Source organism: Candoia aspera, chromosome 5 (assembly GCF_035149785.1).
Source record: "Candoia aspera isolate rCanAsp1 chromosome 5, rCanAsp1.hap2, whole genome shotgun sequence".
Taxonomy (NCBI): domain Eukaryota; kingdom Metazoa; phylum Chordata; class Lepidosauria; order Squamata; family Boidae; genus Candoia; species Candoia aspera.
Genome location: NC_086157.1, coordinates 116,245,190 through 116,273,069, shown reverse-complemented (window position 1 = coordinate 116,273,069; position 27,880 = coordinate 116,245,190). Strand labels below are relative to the sequence as shown.

The 27,880-nt window shown below is 55.8% G+C and overlaps 1 protein-coding gene across 1 annotated transcript in view; it reads right to left on the bottom strand.

Moving 5' to 3' along the window:
* The window catches only part of NUMA1 (nuclear mitotic apparatus protein 1), a 63,119-nt gene that overhangs the window by 4,703 nt on the left and 30,536 nt on the right, over positions 1-27,880 (bottom strand). The window contains exons 7-24 of the mRNA XM_063306017.1: positions 27,280-27,364; positions 25,547-25,658; positions 21,361-21,518; positions 20,630-20,747; positions 18,700-18,817; positions 18,344-18,484; positions 17,568-17,693; positions 12,195-15,635; positions 11,397-11,438; positions 9,466-9,534; positions 7,497-7,607; positions 7,172-7,390; positions 5,923-6,065; positions 4,849-5,089; positions 3,349-3,646; positions 2,877-3,013; positions 1,377-1,595; positions 863-982 (exon numbers count right to left, since the gene is read on the bottom strand). Coding sequence (XP_063162087.1) covers positions 863-982; positions 1,377-1,595; positions 2,877-3,013; positions 3,349-3,646; positions 4,849-5,089; positions 5,923-6,065; positions 7,172-7,390; positions 7,497-7,607; positions 9,466-9,534; positions 11,397-11,438; positions 12,195-15,635; positions 17,568-17,693; positions 18,344-18,484; positions 18,700-18,817; positions 20,630-20,747; positions 21,361-21,518; positions 25,547-25,658; positions 27,280-27,364 — 5,898 coding nt within the window. The remainder of the gene's footprint in view (positions 1-862; positions 983-1,376; positions 1,596-2,876; positions 3,014-3,348; positions 3,647-4,848; positions 5,090-5,922; positions 6,066-7,171; positions 7,391-7,496; positions 7,608-9,465; positions 9,535-11,396; positions 11,439-12,194; positions 15,636-17,567; positions 17,694-18,343; positions 18,485-18,699; positions 18,818-20,629; positions 20,748-21,360; positions 21,519-25,546; positions 25,659-27,279; positions 27,365-27,880) is intronic.

Below are 27,880 nucleotides of genomic sequence, written 5' to 3'. Positions count from 1 at the left end.
ATTTTGATTGAGGGGCTGCAGTGGCTCAGTGGTTAAGACGCTGAGTCAGAGGACCACTAAAGTCGGCAGCTCGGGACAGGAGAGTGCGAGCCGCGTGACGGAGTGAGCTCCCGTCAACTTATCCCAGCTCCTGCTAACCAAGCAGTTCAAAAGCATGCAAATGCAAGTAGATAAATAGGTACCACTTTGGTGGGAAAATAACAGGGACATGGAAGGAGCCCCCTCGGGCATCCCCCGGGCAACGGTGACGTCACCGGCAAATTCTTTCAACACAGAAGCACCTTGGTAGGTGCTTCTGACACGGGGGGGGGAAAAAAAAAGCCAGAAATCTGTTCACAGAAGAACACAAGTGGCTTTGCCAAATCCAGGTCTCCTGTGGAGACCACGGATTTGACAGAGTTGGCTGCCCACACCTCCAAACAATTAAATGAATAAATGGAACAGCACCCAATTGTGGGACCCAGATCAAAACCAGATTCCCACGTACGAGAACTGGATTTGGGCTCCATCCTCTGGAAGACCTGAAGGACTACTTAGGGACACAGCATCACGGAGAAAATCTACCTGTGTGGTCACTAGGCGTCAACAACAACTTGATGGCAAATAATCAATCTGTTCTCTGGGAGGCACTTGTGGGCCAAAAGGTAAGTTAGAAAAGCTTTTACAACTAAAATGGCCACCTTCCCCTCCCGAGACACTCTGGGCTCCTGCACAGACTTCAAGCATGCTCTAAGCATCAGGGGACACATAGGAAATGGGGGAGGAGGGACCACTTTTATGAGTCTGGGGTCCCCCTGGAGACCCGAGGAGGCCCCTCCGCTCCCACTCTGGCCATGCTCCCGCCAGCCCCCAAGGCCCTCACCTGCTTGTCTGCCGGCTGGGCTTTGCGCTTCTTGCCTCCCAGGAGGGCCCCATGCTTGCGATCCTCGGTCCGCCCTTTGGGAGTCTGCGGCCGGGGGAAGCAACTAGCCGATTTCTTGGGCTGCAGAAAGATTGGGGGGTGGGGTGGGATTTCAACAGCTTTGTGGACAGAGGAGACAACCTGGCCCTCCTGCCTGGACAGCTGAGAAACAGCCAAGGAAGAAACAGGGAAAGGAACCACCACAGGGCCTCCTTTGAGCCCAACAGGCTGGCGTGGGCGACTGGGAGGGCACCTGGCCCACAAAGCCTTCCTCAGCAGCGGAGTGGGAGGTCCAGACTCCCCCATCAGACATCTGGGAACTCCCAAGTTCAGGGGCAGCAGCACTCGGCTTCGAGAGCCTGTGAGATTTCGGCTCTCTGCATCACAAGGTTCGGGGGCCCAGACCGCCCGCACAGAAGGGGCAGAGCAGGGCCCAGACCTTCTTGAGAGCTAAGCCTACCCCAGAGCTGCTCACCTCAGGAGTCCCTGGCCCTGTCTGGGGTTCGTCTGAAAGGCGCTTCCGCTGCTGCCGCGTGGCAACCCCTCCTGTGGCCCAAGTGGCGCTCAGTGTGCTGCGGCGGGTGTTGGGGCCCTCGGCAACCTGAGAGGGCAGCATGCTGGCCCGCCGGAGCGTCTCCTTGGGGTCCCCCATCATCATCTCTTCGTCCGTGATGGCCGTCAGCAGCTGAGAGGGCTTGGGAGCAGGAGAGAGAGCAGCTCGTCAGGCAGATGGAAGACGTGCCACGCAACCAAGCGTGAGCAGCCACCCAGCCCCGAAGGAAAGCTGTTCAGGCACAGCTGTGCAATCCTGGCCACTGGGGTCCACCTACTGCCCTTCCGCGGGGCAGGGAGCATCACCCGCCTGTGGTGGCTTTCGGTAATGCTGCTGGTTCTCAGGAAGGAGGGAGCACATTGCAAGGTAAGAGGGAACGTCGTCTAGGGGCAGCTGGGGGAAAACCGAGAGGTTCAGAATTGCCCCGCCCGGGAGCCTCCCAGGTTGCTTCCCCTCAGGTGAGGCAGAGGAGCTTGAGTCTGGCAAGACTCTGCCTACGTGGTGTGAGCAGATGAAGAACTGGGGTTTGGCCGGACTGGGCTGTTCTTGGGCTGGGCCTGACATATTTGCACGCAGGAGCCACGCGGTGTCTCCAGCCCTGACTGAGCTGGAGGCCAGCACCGGACCACTGAGCACCAAAGGAGAGACAGACGCTCCCTTGTATTCAAGGCCTGCTCTAGCAAACATTTGCAAGCGCCTGGAATCCCTTTTATGAACTCTGCAAACGAATTAGAGGTTAATTCTCTAAAGCCACGCTTGGCTTGTGAGCAGAGCATTGAGGGACAAAAAGGAAGAGATGGGCAGGCCAAGGGAAAAATGAGTTTGCTTTAAATTTAAAATTTTAACTTAACTGGAGCAGAATTCAAAGCATGATGCTGATCTGCCAGATCAAACTAGAAATCTGACAGCCACCTTTGGAGGAGCTTGGAGATCGTATCCCAGGTTTTGGGGAGTTACCGGCTGTACCCCTCTGCCCAAGCCCTCCCGGATTCTGGGGCCTTTAACTTTTGGAAGCTATCCTTCCACTACCTTCACCGCACAAAGCAAGATGGGGCGGGGGAGAAGCACAAAGAGCCACCCCCGGCAAACGTCGACTTCCGGCTCAAAACGGCAAATTCCACTCCACGTCAGCGACAGCCAGAACAGGCTCAGCCCCCACTTCTGGCTAGGACCCACCAAGGCTTTTCACCACGACTGCTTTTTTAATTACATGGGATTCGGTATTTTTCCCAAGCTCGGCCAAAGTCTCCCGCATGGGACGCCTCTTGCAGAATCTACTTCCTTGTTGCCCCCAGACCCGTTTTTCTCCAAGGGCACGGGGGGCGCATTGGGGGATTGACCCACCGAGGGGCCCGGCTCCAGACAACGGGGACCGGAACCGCCCCATTCTCATCGGCCATAACGGGCCGGGCGGTGGCTCACCCGGGACTCCAGGGGGTAGCAAGTCTTCAGGTGAGGCGGACACACCCGGTTGCGCTGCTGGAGCTCGGCGATGCGGTTCCAGCCCTCCAGCTGCTCGGGCTCGTCATCGCAGGAGCCGGCGTAGAAGCTGCTGCGGCCTGCGGAGGGGGAGGGGACAGCAGGCGCAGCTGGGATCGGCAGCTGTTCCTAAGGGGCTCCCAAAGGCCAAAAGACCCGGTTGGAGCACCCAGTGCCACCCAGCCAGAGGGAGGAATTAGGAGCGGGGGGGGGGCCTCACCCAGGCAGCTTTCTGCAACTCTCTGTGTGTGTCCATCTGAAAGCTACTGCAGGAGTTGAAGCCCCCCGAGGCTCCCTGCGGTCAAGGGCTCCCGAAGCAGAGCAAAGGCCCTGCTCTTTTGCAGCCAGGGAGCCTGATCTCTCATGGCCTGCTGCAGAGGCCAGGGTCCCTCCCCCCAATGCCCCCCCTCCTCACCAGTGCTGGCACCCCCAGCTTGGGAGCTTCTCAGAGAACTGCGGGTTGCAGGACGGTAGCCAGGCAGGCTCTTCAGTGCGGCGTTGCCGGCCGTGCCGTCAGGGGGAGAGGCGTTCAGCCTGCTGAGGGACTCCTGGGAGGGGAGGCTCGCCAGTGAGCGGGTGGAGGAGGCTGCGGCCGCCGAGCGCAGGCGGGTCTTGACCGACTCCTGGCTCCAGCCACTGTCCCCCGACCCCGAGGACTGCAGGCTGACGAAGGACTCATTTGTGCTGTCTGGAGCTTCCGGCTTGGGGTGTTTCTGTGAAGCAACACAAGTGGAGTGATGCCAGCTTTGCACCCAACCTGGCACGGAATCTGGACTCAGGAACTGCTCAGCACGGGAGAGTTTTACTGCAGACCAGACAGCAGCCACGTGTGCGTGGAAGATGCGCCCACTGCACCACACAGCAATCAGTCCCAGCGGCAGTCTTCTGTGGCTGTACGGTCTCTGCTCTGTGGGCTTATATAGGTAGTCCTCGCTTAACAATCACAATTGGGCTTATACAGGTAGTCCTCGCTTAACAATCACAATTGGGCTTATACAGGTAGTCCTCGCTTAACAATCACAATTGGGCTTATACAGGTAGTCCTCGCTTAACAATCACAATTGGGCTTATACAGGTAGTCCTCGCTTAACAATCACAATTAGGACCGTTGATGAAGATTCTCAGTCATCCAGGTGGAAATGTCTGTAGGTTGAGTCATGGCAACCAGATTTCTCTCTTTTTGGTAGAAGCGTTTCTTCAGTCTGGGAGCAGTGAAATGTTTCTACCAAAAAGAAAGAAATCTGGTTGCCATGACTCAACCTACAGTCACAATTGGGACCAGAATTTCAGTTGCTAAGTGAAGCGGTCACATCTGACCCAATTTTATGACCATTTTTTGTGGCAGTCATTAAGTGAACCACATGGTCATTAAGTGAATCATACAGTTCCCCACTAATTTTGCTTGACAGAAGCCGGCTGGGAAGGTTGAAAATGGCAATCACATGACCATGGGACGCTGCGATGGTCATAAATGTGAACCAGTTGCCAAGCACCCAAATTGTGATCACATGCCCATGGGGACACTACGACAGTTGTGTGAGTACCAGCTGTAAGTTGGTTTTTCCAGCACTGTCGTAAGTCCAAGCCGTCACTAAACAAATGGTTGTTAAGCAAGGACTACCTGTATGCCAGCTTCAGCCAGAACAGGGGAGTCAAAGGAACAGCAGCTAGGCTGAACTCTGCCGATCCTGGGCAGGCTGACCACCTCTCTGGGGGCAGCAGGATGGGGTCACAGATATGTGGGGCCCTCAACCTGAAAGGGAACTCCCACAGGAAGAAGATCCGGAGACGTGCAGCTCCATCCCATGCCTGGCTGTATGACACAGGCATTCCCAGAAGGAACTGGAATGGTCTCGCCCCCTGGTTCCCTTCAGGGCCGACATGCCCAGGCAGGGGCAGCCACAGCCCCCCTTACTTTGATCATGGTGATGTTGATCAGCTGTGTGGTGCGCCGGCGGCCAGAGAGAGCTTTCTGTCCCGAATCCAAGGCAGAGTCGCCCATGGAGCCAATGCTGTTCTCCAGCTTGGACCGTGCCCGGGTGGGGATTGGCGTGAAATAGAGGCTCTCCAAGGACTCTATCTTGCGGGGAAGCTGCTGCGATGCCTTAGACGACTCCGCCGCCCCAGATTCCGACAGAGAACGGCGGGTCTTCCTGCTGGGGAGAAACGCCAACAGCAGCCCTTGAAGCTGGAAGGTGGGCCGGAGGGCTGTCTTGAACAGAGACCATTGCCAGGTAGAAGCATCCACACCCTTGTCGGCAGCTCCATCTTTCACTGCCAGCCTCTCCCAACTGTGGTCTTCAGAAAAGGCAACCCTTTTACTGCTGCAATCAATATCCTACTAAAACCCCCACGCCTGTGTGTGTGTAACCTTCAACCGGGCGAAACGGTGCATCGCAGGGCAACAATTTTTGAACCAAGGTACCTCAAATGGGCTAACTTACAGAATGCGTCTAAAATCTGGGACCCATGACTCCCATGGCATAGAAATTTGGCAAATTTTATAAAACATTTTCTGATGTTTGACTGGGCTATCTATACAGTTCAATATGACATGGGCTACTTTCAAGGCAGATACAGCTCTGAATATCTCCCTGAATTTTTAAGGACTTTCCCAGTGAAGGCAGTCCATCAGACACTCTGCCATTGTTGAAAGCATTGAGGAATCTGGTAAGGAAGTATCTCTGAAACGATGACCCAACGGGTCACGGCGTGACCAGTTTCAACTCACAGTTGGTCTACACATCTGGGAGTTGAAGTCCACCCATCTTAAAGCATGCTGGCTGGGGACCAACGGGTCACGGGTTGCCCAGTTCAGCCTAAGGACACCAAAAGTGTTGGCCTCTGCTCTGTGGCCACCCAGCACCACCCTCCTGGAGCAAAGGCACGGCGCAAAGCAACCGGGCAGGAGTTGTGGCACAGAAGCCCCACTCCTGGGCTGCCCACTAGAGCCAGCGGAGTGCGCAATGAAGCCTCCGAAGGCCAGTACCTGGTGGAGTTAAGTGGCTGCCCTTCGTCACTGGTGCTCAGGTCCAGGCTGTCCGTGCTGATGTCGGCTGAGCTCTGCCTGAAGGTCTCCAGGGCCGCGTGGACCTTGCCCCGCTCTCGAAGCTGGCGGTCTGCAAAGTCCAGCTGCATTGGGGTGTGTACATAATCAGAAACAGAAGCCACGAGGCAGGCCAGAGGCAGTCAGCCTGAGAAGATGGAGGGACCGACATGCCAACCCAAAGCCCATTTTGGGGGTCTTAATTAAACTCTCCTGCCTACGTAACCATACCTGAACTGAGCCTGCCTCAGTTCATTTACAGGTAAAAGAATCTTTCGCCAATCTGCGTGGACTAAAAGGTGCAAAGTCCCCAACATCCTTTGTTTTTCTGTTTTAAACAGGAAATATTTGTTCTGCCAGTGCTGATCTCCTTTACAGCTGCTGGCATAACAGAAGAACAGCTTACTTCTCTTATCAATATGATTACCACTGCATTAGTGAAGGAGAGCGGTTCAGCAGAAGGCCCTTGTCAGAGAAACAAGGCTTTAGAGACGTGCAAATTAAGCCTCCGCTTCTATTCTAAGCACAGAGCGGCCACTGCCACGAGTGGCCTTCCACGTCCACGGGCAATGCCTGATCGGTGCAAAGTGGCGGGAGAGGGGCACTCAAGGAGCCCGTCCAGAAAACAAAGTCCACATGTCCACGGGCACGTTTTCTACAGGCTGCAGTTTGTGCTTGTTTTGCCACAGAAACTGTGCCGCTAACGGCACGGGTAAGCGGCTCTGCCTGCCTGAAATGCAGCCCTGCCCTGCCCTCCCTCCCTCCCATGGCAACACAAATCTGGCCCTGCAGGCCAACCTTTCAGCGCTGGATCACGCACATGATCTCAGCGGAGTTCCAGCACCGACGCCCTCACTGAGCAAGAACAGAAGAGCGGGTTTCCAAGCTCCACTACAGGAAGCCCGATACGTCCATCCCACCACTGCTACCACCCCTTTCCTTCTTCAGGCTGGCAAAGTCCAGGGTGGCAGAACACCCCGGGCTTCTCTTAACGCCGGCACTCTCTCTCCCTCCGACAGCTCTGAAGTGGCCTTCTCCCAGGCTGCGTCCAGCGGCCTTCCTGGTCGCGCGGGGATGGCTGCGTCAACAGCCCCTTTCAGATCCTGCTGCAGCGTTCCCTCGGACCGAACGGGGCGCTCCGAGCCCCTTGCCCGCAGAGCCTGGCAGACGCCCAGCACCCCGCCCCGCATACCTGCGCCTGCAGGACCCGGACCTGGCTGGTGAGGCTCTTCAGGCCCAGCTCCGACTCCGTGGCCTGCCGAGCCGTGCGCTGCAGCTCCTGGGCAAGGCGCTCCGATTCTGCCCTCAGCTCGGTGTTCTCCTTCTCCAGCTGCTCCAGGCCTTTCAGCTTCTCCAAGAGCTCCTGGTTCTGCTGCTTCTTGGCATCGTAGTGCGTCTTGGCCTTCTCCATCTGTGGGGAAGGAAGGAGGCCCCAGTCAGGCCTCCACGCCCTGGGCTGCAGAGGGGAGCCCTTCCCTCCCCTGGGCCCAGAGGCGGCAGACGTGCCAGGCCGCTACCTGAGCCTTGTAGTGCTCGGCGGCCTGCTCCTTCTGCGCCAGCTGAGCCTGAAGGTCCGCCGTCTCCTGCTTCAGCCGCCTCGTCTCTGACAGGAGCTCCTCTTTGTGCGCCTAGGGAGAGGGAGAGACGTGGCTTCCTCACCCTCTCAGAGGGGAAATGCATCACCTCCTCCTGAGCCCCCTCAGGCCAGGTGGCCCCGTGTGGCTATTAGCCCCAGCCCTGGGCACCGTTTCCTTTTGCGTTTCTTCCCCTCCAGGATTTAAGGCTTTAACTTAACACCTGGCAGGGTGCCAAAGGGGTTGCCTCCTACCTCTGGATCTCAGCCTCATTTTGCAGGGGCTCAGAAGGACCCACAGGGCGCTTGCTCCCCCTTTCAGCCTCACAACGAGGGCACGGCTGGCCCGCGTTAGAGATCAAGTGGCTGCAACGTGCTCAATTTGGTGCGGGTAGTTTAATTCATTAAAATATACAATCATAAACAAAACACACAGGAGCTATAAAATCCATTGCGCTGCATTATTCATGTAATGAATTATTCACGCCTGCACTAGACACACCTGGGGAAACAATCGTGTCCAGAAACTTCTAATTGTCATAGGAATGGCACAAGATATGGCTCAACTCTAGAGACTTCTAGATCCTGGTTGTTTAATAGGAAGTACATGATTGCCACATGAGAGTGGTCCGAAATTGTTGGTAATTAGAGGGAGATCAACTCTGCCCTGCAAAACTGATAGACGGGACGTTTTGGAAACACATGCGCCACCGCCTCAATTCCGAAGTCTGGGCAGGCACATGAGTGCACTTAGTAGGGGACACCCTTGTAACTACCCAGCAGCAGTTGCTGCTGCTGAGCAGGCATCCAAACATGCTGCTGTGAAGGCCCTTCAGTGAGGTGGGACTAATAAACGATACCGGTATTGGGGAAACGCAAAAGGGGAGCGCACAAGGTCATCGCAGCAGAGATGAGAAGGGCTGGTTCCACCTCTCTGCAAAGCACAATCTAAATTCTCTGCCAAAGCTCTCGCCAGGCTTCCTCCAAGCCGGGCAGGGGTACAGCCAGCTCACCTATCATTTGCTTCTTCCAGGACGACTGGCGTCTGCCTGCCAGAACCAGCTGGGCTAGGGATCTGCCCCCCCAAATCTGTTGAAGGCAATCCTTCACCCGGCAGTCGTAACTGAGCCCTGGCTGAGACACAGCTGAGATGCAGCCGGAGAAGCACTCCACGTGCGTGCCTCCTGAACTCTGGTTAGTTTTTCTGGGTTTGCATTCGTAGCCAGTCTGGCAGTTTATGATTCACTCTCCTGTGCAACCCCAGAGCAGGGGCCAATTCTGCACTCAGGGCAGAGCTCAACACCTCCCTTTAGGGATCACGTCCTCCGAAGCAATTCAGCCCATCAGCGTGGGCTTCCAGGGAGAGGATGCCCAGGGTCCTGCCCCTGAGGGAGAGGGTGGCCGAGGGTCAGTCCTTCCCTCCGGTGGCCCCAATGTGGCAGAAACCTCGCCTGGCCTCCAGAGCTTCACCTGTTCCCCGCCCCCCCGCCGGCTTTTGGGAAGAATGTCCAGAGGGATTTGTTCAAGCTGACTCTGGGGAAGCGACTCGATCTAGATGGACTGTCGGGGGCCAGCTGTATTTTATTTCACTTCTATGGAGGAGCTGGGCTGCCCCGTTTCTGCTGGCTTTTGTATTCCGATGCTACTTGTGGTGGCTGAACACCCTGCTGCTGTGTTCTTGCACTGGGCTGCTTCGTCTTGGATTTTCTTTGGAATTCTTGTCTGCAAACCACCCAGTCTTGGCAATGGGCGGAACAGAACTAAATGCAAACAAACTAATAAATTGGTGCAAGCCAGTCAGTGGGGTTTGTGACTAAATGGGACTTGACTGGGAACCTCTGGTTGGAGGGCCAGAGGCTGAGGCCTGGGGGTGTGAGCAAAGCGATAGGCAAGCTCTCGCGCCCGCGGCTTACCTGGGCTTTCTGCTGATGGGCCTGGCCAGCCTTCTCTTGTTGAGCCAGCTTTTCTTTCAGCTCATCCACCTGAGGAGGAAGAGGAGGAGGAGGAATTATTCCAGGCCTCCCCCCTCCGCCTGAAGAGCAGTGTGGCCCCCTTCAAGGCCCCCCAGCCTCCAGCCCCCCCGCGCTGCACAGAGAAGCATCCTGGGGCCCCTCCTTCCTGCCGAACGGCCAGGCAGGGTTTCTTGGTGCAAAACCATCAGCCAAAGCGTACCAGATGTAAGGCTGGCACAGCCCAGGCAGTGACCTCCTTCTTTGTCCTCAAAGCCCAATCCGGGGGCCAAGGGTGGGCCAAAGAACTCCGTTGCTGCAGCCTGAATTACTCCCCCTTCAGAGTAGGAAGCCACTGCCTATGAGGCTAAGCCCCTTGCTGAAATGGAGCAGCCAGCTTGTTCTGCCCCTAGAGGAATCTAGCTTGCAGACGCCTGCGATCAACCTGCGTTAGGAAGCCGGAGGCCACCCCCAGCAATAAGGTGCCTGCAAGTCCTGAACAGGTTTCCTTTCGACTTCTGTGATTTCGCAGAAATTCAGCTTCCTTCTTCCGTCACAGGGGCTAGAAACCTGAGATTCTGAACCGGGCATCAGAGACTGAATGCCACACATTCAGAATTACCATAGGAAAACAAAAGGGATGCAGGTGATACCACCCTCAGAAGAAGGGTAGCTGCGGCTGCACCTCTCCCTGGTTTTCCTCCCTCGTCCTCCTTCCTGAAACAGCCCCAACAGCATCAAAAGGACCCACCACGCAATGCCTGCCAAGATCAGGGCAGGTCAGCGGTCCCAGAGGCAGAAGCCAGGCAAGGGAGTTGGCATCTCCCCAGGAGAAGAGCAGCTTGAGCCAAGCAGGAATCCCTGCCAGTGGCACAGGAGGCAAAGCACGTCTCCTTTGTTAGCCGCTGGCCTCGGGCGCATCTGGGCAGCCGAAGGGAAAGGATCCAGAAGACGCTGGCCAAAGCTGGCTCGCTCTTCTCAGGGCGGAAGGGGTGTTCTCGCCCGCAGAAGGCAGGGACATTGCTGGAGGGCAGCGGGGCGTCCCTGCTCTTGCCACACCCTGGGGCCTCCCCCATGCCAAGCAGCAGATTCTGGGGCCTGCCAAGCTGCCTACAGGGCTCTGCGACTCCCCGGGGTGGAAATTACCAATGGGAGATGGGGGAGTCTACCACAACTCTCTAGAGGGGCTTGGCTCAACTCAAGGGGCTGGGGAAGATGGGTGCTGCCCTCCAGGAGAGCTCAAGGCAGGAAGCTGAGAAAGGCTGGCCTGAAGGTTCTGGCACATGGGCCAGTCACCGCCTGCGTCAATGTGTCGGCTCAGATGCCCCTCAAGGCAGCCGTAAGGCAGCTTCGCTCAGTGTGCTATCAGGCTTGGGAGGGGGCAGAAAGCTGGGGAGGGGGTGAAGGCAGACCCCTCCTCAAGGGGAACTTTTTAAGGGAGGGATGTCATCCATGGCTGCCAGGGAAGAAATTCACTAGCTTCCTGGAAAGGGAAAAAGATACTGTATACATAGGGGAGCCACTCCACAGAGACGGTGACCTGGAACAGCTCATGGGGAGCTCCAGGGCCACAAAACGGACTGCTGGGAGGAGAATTTGGGCAGAGTCCAGGTGGCAGGGAGCCTTCACTCTTTTTCTCAAGGGAAGTTAAGTCTGGCTGACTGGCACACAGAGACAGCGGGGCAAAAGACGCAGCATTGCAAGGCAAGAGTTTAGCAGGAGATTAAAGAGGCCTCCCTTCCAGGAGCAAACCACCACTCCACGTTTGTCCTCAACAGTCCCCCACCGCAAGAGTCCTAAGGGAAGGTGGCACCCACCATGGAGGGAGAGGCTGAGGCAGCAGCTCCAGCTGCATGCGGGCACCCTCTGAGCAGCCAGTACCTGGCACGCCTTACCTGCTTAGCTTGCTCTCGCTGATGTGCCTCCAGCTTCTCTGCCTGCAGGGTAGGGGGGAAGCAAGGACCGTGGATGTCAGGACCCACCACTCAAAGCAACCCAGAGAGCTTGTGGCGGTGCTGAGCAGTCAGTGCCACTCTTCCCCCTCCCAGCTCCCCCTGAGAGAGCAGAAATAGGACCCTGCTGGGCCCACCCCTTCATGCCACAATTGGCATTGCTCGTTTAATGAACTGCCCCAAGGCGGGAGGAGGTCTCTCCTGACAGCCAGACCTTCAGTGTCAAACTCGTGAACTGAATCTGGGAATCCCCTGAGCTATTCCAACCAGCTGGGTCTGCTCCATACACTCTTCCTAAGAAACATGGCCACCCCCCCCCACCCCCTGGCAACATACTGAGAGAAAGGCTAGGCATTAAGTAGCCATTAAGAACAGCCACTGAAGCAATAGGATGGGGAGGGGACAGATCTCTAGACCCCAGCTGTGTTCTCCATCCTGCACGTCCTCCAGCTGTGTGAACCTCAACTCTGGTGGTAACTGAAGTCAGCACCTCTGGGAGGGGAAGACTTCATGTCCACCGCGCACCTCTAAATCGGGATCAGATGCTCATCAGGCTGCTAAATCCAGAGGAGATCCCGTGAGACGTTCTGATTCAGACAAGGTGAGATGATCAGAGGAGGAGGTGTCACTCTACACGGCAGAAAAATCTGCCACCCCTCCCCAGACAGAAAGAGCAGTGGCATTTCCCCTGCTTCCCTTTCTTCCCATCTTGAAGAGTACCTGGCTGGGAAAAGGGCTTACCTGAACCACCAGCTGGTGCTTGGTGTCCTCGTACATCTTAGCCACCACCTCCAGCTTCTTCTGGGCCTCCTCAGCCTCCCGCTTGCTCCCAGCCACCAGCTTCTCAGAGTCCAACCTGGCAGCCTCCAACTCCAGAATGTGCCTCTGCTTGGCCTGGGCCAGCTCCAGATCCAGGCACTGCCGCCCACGACTGGCTCTCTCCGTCAGCTCCCTGTTCTCCTCGGCCAGCTGCGTGTGAGCCTGCTGGAGGGTGGCCAGGCGCTCCACGTAGCTGCTGTTCTCCACCTGAAGCTGCTGGAGAATGTGCTCCTGTTTGAGGACCCTCTCCTTTACGGAGAGCAGCTCCGCCAGCTCCAGCTTGGCTCTGCTCAGTTCCGCCTGCAGGGCCCCGGCGGTCTTCTGCAGCTGCTCCACCTCTGCTCGATGCTTGTCCGCCTGGGAGGCCTGCTCAGCCTGGAGCTGCTGGTACAAGCGCTTGATGGGCATCAGCTCTCCCATCAGGGCCTGGGCGCCTGCCAGCTCCTGTTGCTGACCTGTGAGCAGCTGCTCCTTCTGGAAAGTCTTCTCCTGCCAGGACTTGAGCTCTTTGCAGAGGTCCTCCTCCCGCCTGGAGAGCACATTCAGCTCCTTCTTCAGGGCCTCCACGGACAGCCTCAGCTTCTCGGCCTGCTCCTGGGAGCCCTGGGCCTCTGCCTTCATAGCCGAGCACCTCTCCACCGCTCGGGCCGCCGCAGTGGCCATCTCGGACTGGAGCAGCCTCAGCCTCTCCTCCAGCTTCTTGCTCTTCTCGGACTCCGCCATGACCAGGCGCCGCAGGTCCTTGCCCTCGGCCTCCTTCTCCAGCAGCTGCCTGCGCAGAATGGACCGGTCCTGCTCTAAGCTGCCGATGTGGCTGGCCTTCCTCTCGGCCTCCTGGCGGTACCGGGACACTTGCTCCTTCCAGCTCTCCTCCAATCGGTCCTTCTCCTGAGCCGAGGCACGCAGGGACGCCAGCTCTTCCTCCGCTCCCGACATGGCCTCCCTGCTCCGGGCCAGCTCCTCCCTGGCGTCGAGGAGCTCCCTCTTCAAGGTCTCCAGGGTGGCCGTGGAGGCCTCCAGGAGCCTCTCCAGCTCGGAGGCCCTCTGCTTCTGCTGCCCCGCCTCCCGCTTCAGCACTTCCGCCTCCGCCTGCTGCTGCTCCTTGGAGGCCGCCGCCACCCTCTCCAGCTTGGCGACGGTGCTCTGCTGCTCCCTGCATTGCTTCTCCAGCTTGCCGACCTGCCTGCGGAGCACTTCGCCGTCCTGCAGCTGCTTCTCACGCAGCTGCCGGAGGGAGGCACGCTCCTCGTCCCAGCGGCGCCTCTGCTCCTCCAGGCCTCTGAGCGATGCGTCCTTGGAGAGGATCGCGGCCTTCATGCCGTCGATCTCTGCTTCCCGGGTCCTGGCCACCTCCAGGAACCCCTGCAGCTCGCCCTCCATCTTGGCTTCCCTCTCCTTCAGGGCCTCCACCGAGGCCAGTTCCCCTTTCAGCTTGCTCACTGTCTTCTGCAGGTCCCGCAGCTCCTCGCAGCGGGAGACGTTCTTCAGCCGCAGTTCCTCCAGCTCCCTCTCCTTCTCCCCCACCAAATCCTGGGCCCTGGCCACCTCCTCCTGCAGGCCCGAGACCTCCACCCGGTGCTCGTTCGTGGCGTTCTGCAGCTGCACCTCAAGGGCCGCCTTCTGGGCCTTCTCTGTCGCCAGCTCGGCCCTGGCCCGTTCCTCCTCCCCGGCCAGCCGCCGGGCCTCCTCCTCCCGCCGGGCCAGCTCACGTTTCTGCTGCTGCACGGCCTGCTCCAGCGTGGCCTTCAGCGCCTTCACCTGGGCAGCGAACCGGTCCACCTCCTGCTCTTTCTCCCCCAGAGCGGACCGGAGGCTGGACAAGCCGGACTCTGCAGCGGTCAGGTCTCTGCTGCTCTGCTCCCCCAGCTGCTTCACTCTGGCTTCCAGCTCATCTCTCCTGAGTCTCTCTTCAGCCAGGCTTCGAGTGGCCGCTTCCAGGGCCTGGGCTGCCTTGTGCCCGTCTTTCTTCACCTGGGCCACATCCCTGGCTGCCTCCTGGCGTGCCGCAGCCATCTTCTCTTGCAGAGCGGCCACCTCAGCTTGGAGCTTCTCTTCCGAGTCGGCCTTCTCCTTGGCCTGGGTCACAGCACGAGACAGCCTGGCATGGAGAGCAGCCAGGGCTTCTTGGTGCTGGGCAGTGAGACTTTTCAGCTGGGCTTCCAGCTCCAGCTTCTTCTGGCCCGCCTGCTCCTGGCCCACGCCAAGGACTCTGGTGGTCTGCTCTAGCCCAGCAGGTTCGGTCAGCTCCCTTTTGGCAGCAGACAACTCAGCCAGCTGATGCTGGAGCTCTCCCAGCCTGTTCCTGGATTCATCCTCCAGGCGCTGCATTTGGCCCTCCAAAGCCTGCCTCTTGGCCTTCTCCTCGGCCATTTCCTGCACAGCCTGGTCCTTGTGCTTGGCCAGCTTCTGGATCTGCTCCTCCAGCTCCGCTATTTGCCGGAGATTGCCCTCCAGAGACTCCGCCGCCCGCCTCTTCTCGTCCTCCAGGATGCCTTCCGTGTTGCGGACGGACTCCTCGAGGACCATCAGCCGCTCCTGGAGGCGGGTGTTTTCCTTGGCCAGCTTCTCCTTCTCTGCCAGCTTCTGCTGAGCTTCTCGCAACTGGCTTTTCAGGGCCGGAATGGCTCCCACGTGGGCCTCGCTCTGCTGGCACTGGGCGGCGAGGGCCAGAGCCCGAGCCTCCAGCGCCTGGATCTTCTGACTCATCTCGGCTTTCTCCTGCTGGGTCTCCAGAGCAAAAGTGCTCCGGGCCTGCTCCAGAGCCTGCAGCCGTTCTGCCAGGGAAGACGCTTCTACCTCCTTCTCCTGGAGCTGCCTCACGGCCAGCTCCTTCTCCTGGGCTATCCTGTTGTACTCTTCCTGACTGGCTGCTTCCACCTGGGCCACCTTCTCGTTGCTCTGCTTCAGGGAGTGGCTCAGCTGATCCACCTGGCGGCTCAGTTCTTCGACCGCCGCCCGGGACATCTGCTCCTTCTTCTGCCAGTCTTCAGCCAACTGGCTGCTCTGGTTCCGCTCCGCTTCCGCCCGCTGATGCAAAGCCAGCAGCTCCTCGTCCCTCTGGCGAAGGAAGCCCGTCAGCTTTGCAATTTCTGCTGTGAGGGTGTTGGCTTGAGCCACCAAGCATTCCTCTTGGGCCCGGCAGTCCTGCTCCAGTTTCTCCTTGGCTCGGGAAATTTCAGCACTGGAATTCTGCAGCTCCGACAGGAGGCCTGTCAGCTGGAGTTTCTCAGCTTCAAAGCTGCTCCTTTCTGCCTGGAGGTTGGCCTCGAGAAGGCGCTTCTCTTCCTCAAGACGAAGGACAGTTGCCTGCAGTTCGGCCTGCTTGCTGCTGAGGCTCGCCACTTGCTGATTCAGGCCTTCGAGCTGTGGGACAAGCAAGCACAAACAAGCTTATTAACCAAGAGAGTCACGTGACTCCCTTCTCCTCCACTGCTGCGTGAACATCACTTTTCAGTGACACGGACATTCACTGATCAAATGGAGAGCACAAGGACATACCCCCTTTAGGCCTGGTTCACCCAAGATGCTAAGGTGTGGTTGTCTGGTTTGGGCATAGGTCATTGTGTGAACCTAGTCATCCCGCTCAGAAAACAATGGTTTAAAAATTAGCATGTTGTGTGAATCCCAGTCAGCCATGCTTATTCAACAGACAAACCGCAGCTTAATGCAATGTGTGAACCATCGGATTGTCATTAGTACCTGGGACTATTCCCGTCTCCAGCATGAACTCGGGGAAGATTTCTCCCCATTCCCTCTAGAACCCAAACTGGATGACCAAATCACGGCAATTTCTCTTACTGACCTTTCCAGGAGAATTTCTAGTTTTAAAAAATACATTCTGGCCTTTATACAAATGCTTCAATAAATGAAATGTGGCGGTTTATTTTTATCTATCTATCTATCTATCTATCTATCTATCAATCATATTTTTATCACCGCCCACCTCCCACAAACGGGGGACTCTGGGCGGTTCACAATAAAACAGTTTAAAATTCAATACAATCATAAATAATATCCTTAATCCATAAATATCAATACACAAATAAACAAACTTTCATTTCCTTTTCCTTTTAAAGACAGGCCTTTGGGAGAGGGGTGACGAAGGCCGAGGATCCCAAAGGGAGGCGACCTGATGTCCTTCCACAATCCCTTTCCACTGGCCACACCACCTGGGGCTGATAATTTAGGTTAAAATATACGGAGGACGCCCCGAAGTGTCGCCCTGGGGGATTCCTCCAAAGACCTGCTCTATGAAGCTGCAGAGTGAAAGCACCGCAACGTCCAAGGGAAACCTCTCTCCAGCTGTAGGTTTGGGCGCACCACGGGGAGCACGGGGACACGGGAGCGTGTCGGCACATCCACACATGGATCCCGCAAAGCGACCATGCCTTTCACTTCTGTGCTGGTCTGTCAGCAGGTGGTACTTTCAGCCCACCTCTACCCTAACGTGGCCAAAAGCACCTCCTGACAGCAACGGAGATCACCACACAAGGAGAGAAAGGAAGGGGCCGGTGGGGCATATATTCTGACTTTCTGTTGGAAACAGCGAGCCAATGTTGGCTACGATGCTCAGGGATGCAGACCGTCACAGTACCTCTTGCAACCTCAATTTGCACGATGCAAAATCACTTCATATTTTGAACAACTAATGCTGTAAGAACTGCATTCATGGATGGCTCATCCCTCTCTCTCTCTCTCTCTCGATTGCTATGACGTTGCGCCAACTTTTTAAAGTTCCTTTTGGGAAGATGCAACTGGCCTAAGACCACCTGGAACCTTCTGCCAAGGGAGATCCCAAATGCAGAATTTCCTTCTAAAAAGCTTTTGCTGAGCATTCCAAAACGGTTCTGGGTTGCTAAGGAGTTTGTCTCTCTGTTAGGCTCTATTCCTGCTTTCGTTAGCTTTACTATTCGCCCTTTTGCCCCGACTGCAGCAGCCTTGAATATCTTAGAGAAGCCAAAGGTAAACGTAAGAAATTTAAAAAGCAGTTTTAGAAGAAGGCCACTGTTTTAAAGTTTTGAAAAAGCATTACCTGACGCATTACTTTGTTCCCTGGGCTGAGTTTGGAATTAGTCCTTCAGAATTACGCTACAGTAAGAAGCGTATCCAGAAGCAAAGGAGATTGCCCAGACAAGGCAGACCCTGGGAAGGCTCTTCGGGTGTGCCCAAAAGGGACTGAGAGCGCTTTATCTCTTACAGATGGATCTGAAGCGGCACCCAGGGAGGATCAGTGGCCGTTCATCGGACCCGAGCGGTCTCCTTGTGGAGCTGGTCCTGGGGCCGCCAGGCTCCTACCTTTAAGACGTCGCCCATGACCTCTCCTTTCACCGGCAGGGAACTGGTCTCGGTCAGCTTAGCCAGCTGATCCTCCAGCAGAGAGATTTTCCCCTGCAGAATCTCCGCTCTCTCTTCCAGGCATCTCTGGAGAACCACACAGAGACAAGCAATGGAAGCCCAAGCGCCCCTCTCCTCTTCCCCACAAAAGAGGGTTAGCCTTGGCTGCCATCCCGGGGGGGAGGGGCGGAGGAAGACAGCCCATACAGGCCCCATGTGTCACCACCCCCTCCCTCTTGCCTGCAAGCGTCACCCCTCAAGGGAAGCCCAACGCCGCTCCCCTGCAACTACTCCCACCCCTCCCCCTGGGCTTGGTCCTTCCACAGGGCAGCCTCCAGCTTCACCTGGCACTCTATCCCTCCTCGTGTGTGCTGATAACTGGGGGTGGGTGGGTTTCAAAGCCTTATTAGAAGCAAGTGCTGTCGGAGAGGGAGTTTGCGGGGGTGGGGTCATTTGTCCTTAATCCTGTAAGCTACCCAGAGTCACTTGAGTGAGATGGGTGGCTATATAAATGATATAAATAAATAGATAAAATATGGTGCAACCTCCTTTCTGTGTGTTCTCAGAGCTGTGCTCTAACTTCCAACTGCCGTGTCCCAAGGATCAACCTGCACTGCTCCTGACCAGAAGCAAGCTCTGGCACGCTGCTGGGCATCTCCTTCCCACTACGGGTGGCCTGGGGGCAGAGCAGAGCCCTCGGTTTCCCACCTAAGCAGGCCTGTTTCTCTCTTGCTGACCTTTTCACTAAGGGCACTGTGCAGATCTGCATCCAGGCGGCTCCTCTGCTCCTCCCATTCCTTCAGGGCCGCACTGTGCTCTTCACACATCTCGTTCGTGGCTTCTTGCATCTCTGTCAAGGTGCGAGCAAATTCCCGGAGCTACAATAAAGTGCAGGGACAGCTTTGGTTTGATCCGTTCCCCCTTTTCTTTGGCAATGGTGCCAGCTCCTCTGCCCAGGGGACACAGAATCCCACAAGTGAAGCAGAGGAAACAGGCTCCTGTCCCCACCCCGGCTCCAGCGCAGGAGCACCTCATCCTGCTACCTCCCCGTCTAAGATCAAAGCCCTGCAGCAAAAAGCCGGCGCTCCCATACTCGGAAGGCGAGGTCCCCGTTCTCCTCAGAGAGCTGGCTGATCTTCCGGTCCATCTGCCCCTTTTCTGTTTTCAGATCTTGGCACTGCTTCAGCGTCTCGTGCAGGCGCATGAGGAGGCTGCCAGGGAAAGAGAGGAGGCAGCTGTCAGAGGGAGGAGGTGGGGCACAGCTGCCTTTGGCCACAGGACCGAGCGCCTCTGCTCCGGGGCCAAACGGAGGGCTGGCAGCCGCACGGGGGACTCCCTGAGCCAGCCGCAGGTGCTCTCCGAAAATGCCTGCCTGGGAGGGCTTTCCTCGCTCAAATGGGCCACACAAGGTATTACACCCCAGGCAAATCATGTCACCTGGGCCCTGATGACAAAGGCAGTACCCGCTTGTGCGCCCAGCACTTAGGGGTTCCCCTTCCCCAACTCAGGCTGCAAAGCAGAGCCTCAACTCCATGCTAATCCATAGGAAAGGCCACATAATGTTGGAGCCTGCATATCTGGTATGCCAAAAGAGCAGGTTTTCATAAACCCTGAGGAAGGACCAGCAAGCTTCCATGGCAGGAGAAGCTGATGGAGAAAGGTGCTCAAGATGAGTGCATGTTCCTAAAGAATGATATTCTAAGAGCAAGGAGGAAAATGGAGAAACTGAAAGCAAAAAATGCTGAAGTGGCTAAACACAAAAGGTGTATCTGGAAACACAAAAAGTCACGAACAAAAATGGAAAGAGGGCCAGGTCACAACAGGAGAGGACAGAAGGACAGTCCAGGGCAGGTGTCAGGAAAGCAAAAATTCAGAATGACCTGAAGTTAGAGAAGGATGCCAGGAGTAATCAAAACCGCTTCTTTAAGTTCAAAGTGGAAGTAAAAAAAGAATCAGCACATCAGATGCTCAGTGAAAATGGCAGAATGCTAGAAGGAACAAAGAAAAATTCCTGTTTGCTTCAGTCCTCCCCCCCAAAAAATTACATACCCATCAGAAAATTGTCCAGAGGACCACAAAGGGGCAGGATTAAAGCCTGAGACTGATGGAAACATCTGTCAATCTGTATCTGAATGAGTTAAAGCCTCCAAACCAGAGGAACTACATCCTAGAAAATTCTGAAGGAAATCCTCAGGAGCTAACATAGGGCCAGATGACAGGAGGAGAGCAGGGAAGGAAGATCTGGCGGTTAGTCTCTCATCAATAACCCGGCAGATTTTAGAGTAGATCTAACTGGGCTTAACCCTAACCCTAATCCTAACCCAGCTGAACCAGTTATGGAGAGAGGTGGCAGACGTCAATGGGTATCTGTCTAAAACGCTCTGACTCCTGCCCAAAACAGGGGTTGGACTTATTGTGTAAATGGCACCTTTCAGCTGTCCGAGCTTCCCAGAAGCAGAAAGGCAGAGGAGCAGAGGTCTATAGTCTCCCTGCCTGAGCCGAATCAGGCTCTCTGGTCCTGAGGAAGGGGAAGTTTCATTGCCTCAGGCCATTTGGGGAGATACGCAGTGCTCCTTCCTTCTTTCCTGAAGGCCCTTGCGGGGCAGCTTCCCCATCGCTTTCCTTTCGGAGAAAGTCTTTGCACTCTTAACCACCTAGGTCCGATACTCTGCTCCTCCATGGGAAAGGGGTCCGGGCGCCTGCAGTGGCTGCAGCTGAGGCTTTCTTCCCCAGCTCGTGCTGAAACTCAGAAGGCCAGGAGAACAGCATTCTTCTTCTCTGGGATGGCCAAGTCTCCATGCCAGGGAGGCTGGAGACCGGGTCAAACCCCTCTCCACCTGCCAAGGCTGAAAGATGCTCGCTGGCTGCTTCTCCTGCTGACCGTGGGGGGGACGGCACCCCCCGCAGGGCTCTGATAAACCGATCCCATTAGAGTGCCGTGAGCTGCAAAAACAGGCCCTCGGAAGCGACCAAGTATGGCTGAGAACTGGAGCCACGAGTGTCCAAAGGGCCCACGGAGGTACCTTTCGTTCTTTTCTCGGAGCTCTTCCACCTCCTTGGGCTCCCGCTGATCAGCCGCCTGTCGCTCCTGGAGCAGAGTTAGGCGGTCAATCCGCTGCTTCATCATCAGGATGCGCGTGTCTGCAAAAAAGGAGCACAGGCGCTCTTCAAAGCCTCAGACACGTTGATCTGGGCAGCTCCCCTACAGCCGACCTGCTGGGTAAAACTATTCTGGGATGGCCCAATCTGGCCAGTCCTATCCCCATAGGATGACCCAAGGGGTGAACCTCTGGGACAGGGCTTCTCAACCTGGGCCACGTTAAGATACGTGGACTTAAACTCCCAGAACTCCACAGCCAGCCTAACTCCCCAGCCACCAAGGCGGCTCCGGTCAGATCAAAGGGGCCCGAGCCCAGGCCAGGAAAGGAACATCTTGGGAACGTCTCAGATAAGACTTGCAGATTCTGGACCTACAGATTTATAATAAAAGTAGCACCGGCCCACACGGCCCTGGTTCCCTAGTCTGGTCTACCTTGGACGACTGACAGAACCACTTTAGAGCTTTCAAGCAGGCAGCATGTAAACAGATGCACGAAAGGGCAAAAAAGGCAAAAACTGATGCCAGGAACGGCCGGGGTGTCTGGCTCAGGCCACGTCCCATCCTGCTCTCCCCCCCAGTCCTCAAGCCCCATTCGGAGAGAGAAGCAAGGCTCCGTCGTCCCCTGAATGCAGCCCGGCAGGTATCCCCCCCCACCTTTCTCATCGATGAGCTTTCGATTCTCTGCCAGTTCATGCTCCAGCTCGTCACGGTTCTCTCGCTCAGCTTCCAGCAGCTTCTTCAGCCTCCTCATCTGAAACTGGGGGGTCTGCATGATCTCCCCTATGGGGGAAGTGGAGGAGCCAGGGAGCAACCTGCAAAGACGTTCCAGCCAAGAGGAGACACGTTTTAGTCTAGCACTAAATCTAAGGGTGTTTGTGTAACATTTTTCTACACTCAAAAGTACTTTACAGGTAGTCCTTGACTTATGACCACAATTGGGACTGGAACTTCCGATGCTAAGCGACGCAGTTAAGTGAGTCACACCCAATTTTACAACCTTTTTTGCCAGGGTCGCTAAGCGAATCCAACTCCCCCCCTTGCCTTTTCTTGTGGGAAGCCAGCTGGGAAGATTGTAAATGGTGATCAGGTGACCCCGGAACACTGCAGCCATTGTGAATCCGAACTGGTTGCCAAGCGCCTGAATTTTGATCACATGAGTGCAGGGACACAGCAATGGTCGTTAAGTGTGAGGACAGGTTGCAAATCACTTTTTTCAGCACTGTCGAAACTTTGAACGGTTGCTAAACGAATGGTCCTAAGTCGAGGACTACCTGTACTATGCTTAAAGGGAAACAAATACATCTTTCTCTATCACCTGAGTGCAAAACACAGAGAACAGAGAGTCAGTGCAGAGTAGCAGTTAAAGGCACTGGAATAGGAACAGGGAGATCCAGTTCTACCCCGCCCCAGCCACAGCAGCACCGGGTTGACTTTGGACCAGTGAACTCCTATCAGCCCCACCTACCTCTCAGGGTTGTTGTGGTGGGGGAAAATAGGAGAGGGGGGCACTGTGCTCCCCACCCTGAGCAATTGGATGAAAGGTAGGATGTAGGTCTAATCAACAAAAAAGCACAGAACAATGGATTTAAACTGCAGGAGGGCAGATTCCAACTCGGAAAAGGCTTCCTAACATCCAGAACAGGGGACACCACAGCCCAGAGGGGCGGTGAGCCCCGCTTCCCGGGATACCTTCAAGCAGAGGTCGGTTCATCGTTTGGATTCCCACCCTGAGCAGAATGTCAAAATTGACAGCCTAAACTGCTTGTCCCAATCCTGAGATTCTGTGGAAAAAAAAATCCACAGCCTACCAAGAAAAGCCCCCACAACTCTCACTTTGACCTAACTGCCTGAAACAAGGCAGAGGAGGGATTCTGCAGCGCCTTAGATGAAAAAACTGTTCGGCCCTTCAGCTGCTTCTCTCCCCCCATGACCTGACGGACATCGTCTCGCCAGGACAGACAGTCAGCAGCCGCTTCCTAAAGTTCTCGTCGGCTCCTCTCGGGGCTGCCTCGCCTCTGTCAGCCTCTTCTTCATGGCCTCCAGATTTCCCAAGCCTCAGTGCCACAGGTTCAACTGTGAGGTACCACCAGTCAGACAAAGGGAGACCCCATGTTTCTTCTCTGACCCCTTCCTCTCTCCTTCTACCTAGGTTTTGTTTAAACTTCTCCCTGACCCTGCCCAGCCATCTGAAGCTGCCCCTGTCTCTTCCAGCCCCTCGTGTGGCTGCGGGAGAGCTGAGGGCACCGTGTGCCACTCCCTGAAGGCGCCTCTCCATCATTTGGGCCTTCCCTTGGGAGACGGCAGCTGCCCTTATGGGGCCCATGTACTCAGTCGGGCTTCCCTGGCCTTCCTCCCAACGCCTGAACATGGGGCGTTCCGCCACGCCAGTGTTGGCTTCCGTCAGCTGCCAGCCCCCAGGCTACCTACGGAGAGATTCCGCTCACTTCCTCCAAGGTTTCTGCCCCCACCATCTCACACCGTGGGATGCTGCCTTGCCCAAACACCCTTGCTCTTCTATTAGTAATTTCCTGATAGAAAATTTAATTTTTGGTCTTCTCTCTCCAGCCCTGCTGCTGTCACTGTCCGAGGAATGCCTGAACCGTGGGCATTCCACCATGCCAATGCTGGGTTCCTACAGCTGCCACCCTCCAGGCTGCCTATGGGGAGGCAGAGGCTGGGAGACAGATAAGCAACTGTGGGGGCGGGAAGGGCCAGGGATAGGCCTGGAGCGGCAAGGCCGGTTACGGAGAAGTTCAAAACAAAACACAGGCTGGAAGAAGGGAAAAAGGGGAAAGAGAATAAAATACAGAGGCCAAACACAGAAGCACAGAATTGTAAATAAGTGAAAGAGACCACAGATGCGCAATACAAAATAACTTGACAGCTGAGCTAGATAATAGAAGACAGGATGTGGAAGACAAAATAGTAAAAAATTGTCTTCAAAAAGAGCCAGTTTGATCTAGTGGTGAAGGCAATGGGCCAGAAACCAGGAGGCTGTGAGTTCTAGTCCCGCCTTAGGCACGAAAGCCGGCTAAAAAAAAAAACTCTCTCTCAGCCCAACCCACCTCACAGGGTGGTTGTTGTGGGGAAAAGAGGAGGAGGAAGGAGTGTTAGGGATGTTCCCTGCCTTGAGTAATTTATTCATAAAAATAATAAAGGCGGGATAGAAAATAAATAAACAAATAAATTCTTATCTAAAGTAAGAAAAAGAAACACATTCTTTTGTTATAAAGAAAACTTTCCAAGGGAATTGTCTCTCTTCCTGCCTCCGATGGTACCATCTCTCAGTCAAACCTACAACATCAAAGTTTTCTCTTGTGACTCCTGCTTTACAATCTGCCACAAACTTTCCTTCCAGGGAGCAGTCTGGCTCTCCTTCACCCAGCGGCAAAGGATTCTTCTTGCAGTCAAAGCTCTTCCCGACCATCCTCTCCGGCACCCTAATTCAAAGGCACCTATTTTCCTTCCTCTAGCCCAGCCTTCACAGCCACAGGTTGCAAGGGGGCAACCCTCAGGCTTGACAATAGCTTTGTGGTCAGAGTGACGTCTCCACATTTTAGTATTTTGTCTAAACTCACCCGGCCTCTCTCCTAAGTAGCAGATGTCTTTTCCATTCATGGGAGCTACAGATTTCTATGAGTGCTAGGCTCTGATTTCCACGGCTCAGGGTGGCTACAGTGAAATCTTGCTCTTAAACCGCGGGTCTCCCTTTCTGGGCAGGGACTGACCAGTGACCGCAGCCCACGCAGGAGCAGGCCGAGCAAAGGAAGACATTCCTGAGAAAATGCGAGTTGGAGGCCATAAAGGGCTTTTAAAAAGCGATCGCCCAATCTCAAGTGACGCCTGGGACCCTCCAGTAGGCAGTGCCATAGCTGCAAATTGGGTCTTTTCCTTCAAGGGAATTTGTTCAAAAGCCAGCCAAGCCTTTGCCCCTTAATAGTGCCCTCTATTAAGCACACAACAGCAGCTGCCTGAGACAACAGAAAGGTGCATCAACTGAGCGGGATTTCTTCTGTCTAAAAACAGTACAGCCCATGCTGCAGATTGGACAAGATTAATTCAATCTGGGGTAGGCAACCTTTCTGGACTGGGGACACGCCTGGAGCTCTGTGGCAGTCACATTCACAAAATGGTTTCCACGGGAGCCTGCCTAACTCGCAAAAACACCATGGTGGACGTGGCCAGGCACAAAGCTTCCACCGACTGGAAGGAGAACTGAGAGGGCCAAAGGCAGCCCTTCGAATAACCACGATGGTAGAGCCTGGCACTGCTTTTTGGAAGAGCAGCTTACCATTTAGGGGCTTTTAATAAAAATGGTATTTTTTTTAAATAGTCAGGCGGGACAAAGAACCTGCCGAGCATCAAAGGAGGCCACAGGCACCATGTTACCTATCCTGAATTTTAGAACAGCAGCTTCGGTTCTAAAACTTTCTGTCAATTGCTTTAAACTTCTGCCAGCCAATGTTTTTTGGATCCCACCAGCACAGGTCTCTTGATTCACCCTCTCTGTGATATTCGCTAACTCCATCCTGAGCGGCTGATGTCTGGGTTGCCACAAGAGGGGGGAACTCATCAGGCCTTCTGCAACGCTACCCACCCCTCCTCCCAGGGGTTGTTCAGAAAGCTGCAAAGGAAACACCTTCTTCAGCCTTCATGGCTTTCTCTCATTTGGCACCATGTAATGTTTGAGACTCCTAACAATGATCGGGTGACTTCTCAGCACTGGACCTGACCTCGGTGTCAGGACGCACCGCCTCCTGTCCCTCTTTAACTGTCTGCCTGACAGACGCCACACCCCAGGAGCCTCCCCACCAGGCCTGTGAAGGAAACTACCACTTACTTATTCATGCTGGAAGAAGACGCAATCTTGTGTAATTTCAAGAAGGGGACCCCTTGTTTTGGTGGGGTGCTCTCTTCTGAGCTGGCACTGGAGGTACTTGATGATGGGGGCACTGGAGGAAAAGGAGAACAGGCGGGACATGAGGCTCAACCGCCCAGAGTCCCCCCTTTGGGGGGAGATGGACGGTGGCAAAATTCGATAAACAAACAAACAAACAAACAAACAAACAAACGTCACAGGGCTAAGAAGATGCACGGCCTTGAATTCAACCCAATTTGCTCTGCTAAGAAGTTCCAAAAGAAGACAACTCAGTTTTTCAGCCAGAGGGACCACCTTACTCCAGAAGAGAAGACCTCACCATTCGGAGCTTCTTTATTTTGGAGAAAGTGACCAGCAAGCGTGGTTCTGAGCGCTTTATAGGCCCAGGAAGAAAGAAGAGGAAAAACAGAGAATTTGCCAAATATAAAAGGTCAGCCAGCAACATTATCAGACTGGGAGTCTAAACATGGAACCAGAGATAAACTTGGCATGGAAACCCATAATGGACTTCTCGGCTGTAGCATCTTCCACCTATAGCTGTCAAGTAATCCCAACCTTCTCAACTTGGTGGCCTCCAGAGACTCTGGACCACAACTCCCATTCTCCCCAGACACTGCCTGAGCTAGCTGGGGCTGAAGGGAGCTCTCAGATCGGAAGACCACATTTTCTTGTGCAAGCCGGCCCCAGAGGCCTGAGTTCTGCCCTGCTGCTATTGAGGGCGCAGCTGGCAGAGGATGCTTCTGCCCACCTTCTGCCTGCAGACAAAGCCATTTTGATCAGACAGGGGTGGTGCCTTCAAACCACCTTGCTTACTGAAGGAAATTCCAACCCGGCAGCTGCTCCTTGAATTGTAAATTGTAAATTCCAGTCTTGATATAACATCTCACTGAGCGGAAAGTGGGGCACCTGCTGAATGCAGATTGGGAGCATCAGCCGGGTTGGGGAAGCCTCTGTGAGCTTTCCATAGGATGGCCGTATTTACAGTCGCAGAGGTTGCATTCCCACAACAGGCTGAACTGAGAAGCAAGATCAGCCCAACAGACTGCTGTATTCACATCTGTGCACGCAGCACCCACAAGACCCTTAGGCAACGGCTCAGTTCAGGGGCATCCGCAGGGAGAGGGATGTCAAGAGAGTCACGATGGTGGCCCACCCCAGCCAGGTTCCCGCAACACACTCAACCGCAACCTACCAAGCCCACTTTAAATCAGGCCGGCATGTTGTGTGAGCCCTGACTGCTGCCCTCTGCACCGGAGGTGGGTGACGCCATCTGCCCGTAAACCACAGCCGACGGCGCAACCAACACAAAGGTTTCTCGCCTGCTCCCCAACGGGGGCCACGCCTCACCTCCAGCCAATTTCTGTCGAAGAGCGTTCCCCCCTCGCTCCGCCTTCCCTGCCCACGCTGGCCCACCTCGCACACCTGCCCTGCTTAACGCCGGCTGAAAGAGGAGCCGAGGCCAAAGCGGAGCCCCCCCCCGCTCCGGGTTGAGGCCGCCCCCTCCCTCTCAACGGCTGCGGCTGCGCCAACGGGTCTCCTGCTGGGGGTGCCGGGCCTCAGCCTCTCCGGGTCAGAAAGCAGACGCAGGCAGAGGACGCTGCCCCCCCCGCCGGAGCCCCCCGCAGGCCGAGGCCATGCCCACCCCAGGCGGAGCCCCCCTGGGTGCCGTGGGCCCCTGTTCACGCAGCACTCACTCTTATTTTGGAGAAAGTTCTCCAGGTCCTCGCTGAGACAATCCTCGTTGTAGAGCATGAAGTCCAGGAACTTGGCGATCTCCGCCTGGGGTGGGGAGAGGAGACGGGCAGCGCCCGCGTTATCCAGGGAAGGGTTGCCAAGGGAGATGGACCGGGCCTGCTGCTCCCCGGCCGGACCCCCACCCAGTTTGACAGCACTGCCTTTTCCACTGAACTTTCCCCCAGCCCTGGAGAGCCGCCTGAGGACAGGCAGCCCAGGAGGCGTTCCCGGCAGGAAGAGCAGCCCGGCCAGAGGCCCGGGGAAGCGCGAAGTACAGAAACGACGCCCCCGAGAACAACGGAGGAATCAGCGCCTCCCGGCTCGTGCGGGTCTCACGCCCGCGTAAGAGCTCACCCGTTGCTTCTGCACATCGCGGGAAGGGAAGGACCGCTGCTCTAAGAGTCACATTAACCCTGGCTGGGCTGCTGCACTTTGTTCTACCGGGGGCCGCCCTGCGAGGCCACAGCCGATGCAGAACGCTGCGGCCGGCACACCAACGGAACAAACTCCACAGAAACCAGTCCTGTGGGGCCTGCCCGGGTCGCCGGTCTGTTTCCAGGT